Source organism: Aplidium turbinatum, chromosome 14 (assembly GCF_918807975.1).
Source record: "Aplidium turbinatum chromosome 14, kaAplTurb1.1, whole genome shotgun sequence".
Lineage (NCBI taxonomy): Eukaryota > Metazoa > Chordata > Ascidiacea > Aplousobranchia > Polyclinidae > Aplidium > Aplidium turbinatum.
Window position 1 is genome coordinate 8,819,521 of NC_137485.1, and position 6,740 is coordinate 8,826,260.

Below are 6,740 nucleotides of genomic sequence, written 5' to 3' on the forward strand. Positions count from 1 at the left end.
CGGAGTAAAAAAACTTACTTCGTTCACCTCTGGTAGGCATGTGGTGGATGCAAAAGTTAATGAAGAAAGGTTATTGGTCAGATGATTAATTTGTTTATGTTTTTACAAGATGTTATGTTTGAGCCTTGGTAGAGAGCTTGACTTGTACCAGATACGTGTAACACTCAGTAACGTTAACAGATTTAACATTTTTGATCAAACTATCCCTGGATCAAACACACAAAAAAAACAAGAAAAAAAACTACTAAGCTTAAATCCAACGTTTTCGACACCACATAGTGTCCTCATCAGAAATAATTATAGGCTACATATAAGAGTAATAAATAAATGAATTTTAAAATTTTACATTAAAGCTGTAGCCTACGAGCAACACCTCTCAACAGCACTATCAACAACTGACATGCAGGATACACAAATTGGCGAGGGACAGATCACATGATGTGCACAACTCAAAGCACTAGATAGGCTAATGGTTTTTTGCCACCTGATACTATTATTGCGCACAGATATCAACAGTAGAATGTTGTATGATGTGTAGTACGCCTAAGCAAAAGACAATCGTTTTGCCCAAGACAAAGGGGCCCGGAGTGAGAGGAGGGGCCCGGAGTAACTCTTCGTACCCCAGTGAAAATTTCTCTCAGAGGCCCTGACCGTAATTGTAGTTTTTTTGCGTTTCCGACTTAACTTAAATATTCAATCAGCAAGCTTAAGCCTGAATACGACAAAACTCATGACTGCCACCTCAGCTGAGTAAGACTCGAGAGATGTAAAACCAACTGAAAACCGGCATTTGTCGACTGGACTCTTTACCGGTGTTGTTGCAATGACATTATTATACAAATTTTGCATAGGCTAGTTGAAAGCAAGCACGTTTCTTAAAAATAAGCGCAAAGCTTAATTATATTCGCAGACAAAGATTTGTGAAAATACAGTGAAGAAAAATTTCAAGTAGTCTACAAACAAATGGTCTTTGCAGCCTAATAGCGATTATGATTGGGCTACGATATTAAATCACAATCAACATTTAAACACAGCAATACCGTATATAAACAAAATCATTGGTTATGTATAGCCCATATCTGCTACATCGTAATCAATCACATTTGCTACAGTAAAGCCTAATGTATCTAAAAATCAAGAAACAAAGACTAATGACTAAGGCCTGTCCTACGATAGTTTATCCAGGGGCAGTGGGGAACCCATATTCACTATCGTGGGCCGCATGAATTATAAAATATCGGCAAAACTTTTGGATTTTTTTTTTCGATCTAGTTGGCTGTGGATACCAAAGGTTTACCAAAGCGGATTTTGCATTTTAAAATAAACTGGCATGTAGTGGATTTGGTGTTCTTTCTGGATATGTGAGTAATGAATTGTGGACATTTTATGCTCCAGTTGAGAAAGCCTTTTTTGAGAGCTTTGTTTTACCAGTTTCGCGTGGCCAGTGCGACTAGTGTAGAGTAGTGCGTGCACGTCGCTATAATAGCATCTGAAATGGAAGCCAAACGCTAGGCCTGATCTTGCACGGCAACAGGATTGCTATAGGAGTATAGGGTATTGGTGGTTTTAACGCCAATTTTAGAAACTTGACGTTTTTTTTGATACATTTTCAGATTAAAATATGGTAGGCCTATGTAGGCTACGGTCACAGTGTGGTAGTAATCATGGTGTTGACAAAATCAACACAAAAAGCAATATTGTGAAAAGCATCATCAAAATTCGGGATAAGTTACCTTGTTACCTTTTCAAATCTAATGTTTTGTAAATAGGCTACTGCGCATTGACAAAACAGAGTTTTTTAAACTAGCCTACTTACAATGCTGAAAAAAATGAGGAAATGCAAAAAATATATCAAAATGCCAAATTCAAAGTAGCCTGCTAAACGCATAAAAAACTCTCAAATTTCTAAAATTAGGCGTTAAAACCGCCAATACGGCAATCTTGTTTGCGTGCAGGATGAGGCCTAGCGTTTGACTTCCAGTCCAGATGCTATTATAGCGACGTTCACAACTAGTGGCTTTGAACTACTATAACGCAGGCTAGGTCACCGAGATTGACTAACTTCACTCTGTCATTCTCGATGACCGGACCTGCGTCAGTGGTTCAAAGCCTCTGCAAGTATGCGAAACTGCCAGGAACTACCTATCAAAAGCTTTGTCGGTGCGAGGATAAAGATTCAAAATCAACCAAGCGCTTTAAAACTGTGATAAGCAAATTGTTTACGTAATTGCAGCCACATTATCAGAATCTGCTGCATCGTAATCAATCACAATGCTACATAGGCCTAATCACAACACCCATTCACGAAAAATATATTTTTTAGCAGCTACAGTAGTCTACAACTTTATATCATTAGCTCAAGGCAACTCATCATCTTACCAGGATTCACACTTTATTGATCATTGTTGTACTGTAGGCTCAGTGTCCAACAACCCTAGCTAATAAATGCATAAAAGGTTGTGGGAATAAACTTTGAATGCAACATAGGCTTATCCACGCTTACATGTAGCATCAAACTGAATAGCCACATCAGTCTGATGGAAGTTGGAAATGAGAAAGAAACAACTTGATATCAGGAGCGGATCCAGCAAGTAGCTTTAGGGGGCGAGGGCGATTTCATCAAAACACAACAATGTGCAAGTCTACATTAATCCGACCTTGCAAATATACATAGTGAATAAAGTTACTTTTCAGTGTTTTAGGGATTGCGATCGCCCTCAATCGTCACTTATGGATCCGCCACTGCTTGATATATAGAGTGCAAAAGGGCTTACAGAAAAAAATGCATTTTTGAGTACCGGTATTGTGACAGTAGATATGTAATAAAGGTATAAAAGTTATCGACGTCAGTAGCCTATCCTGAGGCGTCAAGTAGTGCCATCAACGCCTTGAAACGTTTCGTCGACAAGGTTTTCAATTAAAATGATGCATTACACAAAATAAAAGCTCTGCAAGCTACATGATAAATCTTCTCTAAAAATCCTTTTAAACCAAATACAGCATCACCTCTCTCATGTCCAAATGTAGTAGGATTTAAGCATCCAGTATTATTCTTAACATAGATTTCTAACGCCCGGAGGCAATGAGACTTCCCCTTTAATAATTGTAATATGTCAAACATTCTTACTACGCAGAATATATAGCAAATTTGATAGCCCCCTTATACTGCACCTTGGATGACCCCTCTCTCCGAGCTACCTTCCCGGTGTAGCTATGAGCTTGCGTCAAAGGCGGTTACGACTGTCGATTATCACTTTATGTTTACGGATATCGTTTATCGTTTACGAATGTCGTCTTTTTACCAAATGATACAGAAGTCGCAATTTTGTTATTCATCTGGGGAGAGAAACTTCCCTCATCTAGTAGGGGTCTCGGCTCTTTGTCAATTACGCCCATGGCAGTTCACGTAACAGTTCACAAAAAAAGAGTTCACGTCCTTTCGTTCGTTTCATTCCAAGCGAACATATTCTTCTGGAAAAGGTCCTTCCTCTCCATCTTCGTTTCTACCAAACAGTAAATTATCATCAATGCGCTTCAAAACAAGAATTTTTTCACCCGTTGTAAACGCGAGATCAGTGAAATTCACAGGTTGGTAATCCTGTGTAGCAACGTAATACGACTCGTCAGTGATGTAGTGTTTCATTTGTTCATCTACTTGTACCTTTTCTTTGTTTTTATTGTCGGTGCTCTTTATGACATCAAAAAAAGATTCTTTTTTTTCTTTATCTTCTTCGTCATCCTTTTTTTTGTTTGGTGATTTTTTCATTGGTGGAGGACGTGCTGGTTTTGAAACAGATTTAGAATTCATTTCAGATAAATCATTTTCTACAGTGCATGGCATATTAGTATTGGGAGAAGAAAGATCTTCTGATAGACTGGAGAGCTTTTTCTGTTTGATTGGCGATAGTGGAAGCTGTGATGGTTTTTCCATTGAATCATTGAGGCCATCAAGATGCGTTGATTCAGGGTAAGAAAAGGTTTCATCTTGTATTTTAACGTGTCGTTCTTCATCAGGAAAAAAAACCGGACTCAATAAAAGATCAGGTTTATTGCTACTCAATGGCACTTTTTTTTGTTCTGGAGGAGATGTGGGACTTAATAGTCTATTTTGCAAAACTGTTGGCATGGCAGGACGCGGTGGTGGAACACGCTTTGGTTTATCAGTCCTTTCTGGAGTGGACTGGTGACGACTTAAATTGATAGGTTTAGTAGTGGTAGCTGTGCTATCAGTTTGGGAAGTAGTGTCTTTGCGATGAGGAAATGAGAAACTTTTTGCTTTAGATGGTGGCGCAGATTTGGAACTGTTGGTTTTCGTTGCTTCAGAGGCGGCATTTGCATTGTCTTTGTTGTCGTCAGTATTGTGATGTTTAAAAATTTGAATCGATTTCTTTGTAAAATTCAAACTTTTTCTTTTAATTATGTTAATTCCTTTTGATGCACCGCTCCTGTTCTCTCTTTTAGCGACAGGCGCAGTGTTGCCATTTCCAGAGGGAGGTTTCAACTCATTAGAACTACCGAGATCATTATTTTCAGATGGAGGTAAAGGTGGTGGTCTCATCTTTGGTTTTGGAGGAGGTGGTTTTGTGCGCTTAACAACAGGAGGAGTTAATGCACGCGTATCTTCAGCAGTAGAAGAGGCATTGTTGAAACCCACTTGTTCATACGGGGATTCGTTTGAATGACCGTCGTCATCACTTTCAGTAATTGTGACATTTTTCTTTTCGGTAGTAGCATCTTCACATTTAGGTGAAAAGATTTCCTGGTAATCTTCTGGTGGTGGACGAGACTCCGGGATAGGAGGAGGGGTTAATACTACCAAAGTCTCTTGACACGCTGTTTGTGTGTTCTCAAAATCATTTACTTGTTTGGCATCCAATTCAATGTCAGGTGGGTTTTTTGATGATGATGATTTTTTCCTCATGGAAGACTTTTTGATAGACGCATATGGTGGTTCTATTGGAGGAGCAGGATCCGTTGTTTGGTTTGAATTAATATCTCCGCTATCGCCAGGTATTGGCTCACAATCACCAGTTGCTAGTGTATCCGAATTTTCAGAAAGCTTTGTTGCAGTGTCTTTACAATTTTTACTTGCATCTTCTTCATCAATTAGTGCGTCCGGAGTAGAGGCCAGTGGTGATTTTGATGGTTTGGGCATTGATTTTCTTCTTTGAGCAACTGGAGGGCAAGGAGGATTGGGAAGCATCTTTCTTGGTAAAGGCACAACATGACTGTGATTAGTGCTCTGGCTTTTTATGTTGGAGTCATCCATGACAGTCGCCATTGTAAAGTTTCGAAACGCTTAACTTTTTATAAGCAGATGCAAACTGCTAGCTAGCTGGCAACCTTAGGCGTTACTGCAAAGGAGCAACAATGCAATCGATGACTGTTCAGTGTGTCGAGAGAAGAATTGCCTCAACCTGTAAATACATATTGATGAAGCACGTTAAATGTCATAGATCGTGAAAATTAAAGTTGCTTAAAAGTTTTGGAGAATGTGACAATTAATATTAAAGGTTTATTTCAGACCTTGCTATCCACATGAAGCGAAAAGAACAATTCGATAAATTCAATTGCATGCAACTTGCACTATAAGACATAGGCTATGCCACATGCCAGTATAAACAAGTAGAAACATTCAGAATTATGTTATACGAGATACATTGTTTGTTTGTAGTGTTCATGAAACGATGACAATAAGAAAGAATCCGACTTCATGAGGGACGAATGTTGGTTTGTATTTTTGAATTTCCAGTAGCATTTTAAAGGAGCTTAGGGTATAAGGTTTATGATAAATAGGCGAAGGTTACACATCGATCTCATGTGATTATTTTGCTATGTTACAAAGTATAATGACGATGAATCCCGCTGACAGCAAACTTCGTTCCAAACGTTTTAAAACAAGAAAATCTGAAAAGAGGTGCTACATTTTTACGTTGAAAAATATCTTAAAAAGCATATTTCTAAACGCGGGCTTACTTAATCCTCATTAAGTTTTTTTGACAACCAAAAACAGCACAGCCTACATTAAGATTACCTCTCTAAAATTTCTCGGCTGTTGCGTGCAGATCAAATAAACTAGCTTATAGGCTAACTTTTCTGTCTTGTTATAAATACTATAATCAGTGGCGCCGGCAGGGGGGGGGCAGGCGGGGCAGCTGCCCCCCCAATGTTTTGGGCATCATCTTTTTAATTTTTTTATTTTTATTAATACATATTAATATTTTTTTTTTATATTTGGATCCCAACCTCAAGTAAGTCAACTCAAGTTGTAAGGAGGGGGGGGGGGGGGGGTAAAAGCTCTCTCTTTAAAAAAAGTATGGAAAACCTTGATGACTAAATTGTACAGTAGATTAAAAGATTTTCTACAGAAGCAAAAATATAGACTTTTTAAAGTTTTAACTAACGTCACATTGATGTAGAAAAATAACAACCTGTTAAAATTTTGATCCCTCACACTCCCATGACTTCTTCCGCGCGCATTTTGGCATTGGTTGCTTGCAGTGATTCTTTCACTTAAACAAAACGTTTTGTTTCAGCAGTTTTGCGTTGTTCGATTCTTAAGTTGTAAAGGAGACTCAATTTCTCCAATATTTATCATTTATGTTTCTTCTTTAATCTCAGCAGAGTATAAAACTTGTAAAAGTTTTTCATCCATACGACGTCATGAATGAAATGATATCTCAAATCAGCGTAATGACGTGACATCATCTAAACATTTTACCGAATAATAAATTAACAAA

General features: G+C 38.2%; 1 protein-coding gene across 1 annotated transcript; it reads right to left on the minus strand.

The window, feature by feature from the left end:
• Nucleotides 1–689: 689 nt before the first annotated feature.
• On the minus strand, nucleotides 690–5,281 carry LOC145782872 (uncharacterized). Its single transcript, XM_082594638.1, has 2 exons — nucleotides 3,662–5,281; nucleotides 690–3,503 (listed from the first exon to the last, which is right to left on the minus strand). The coding sequence occupies exons 1-2, from the start codon at nucleotides 5,279–5,281 to the stop codon at nucleotides 3,387–3,389; spliced, it is 1,737 nt and encodes a 578-aa protein (XP_082450764.1). The 3' UTR covers nucleotides 690–3,386.
• Between the last annotated feature and the right edge of the window lie 1,459 nt (nucleotides 5,282–6,740).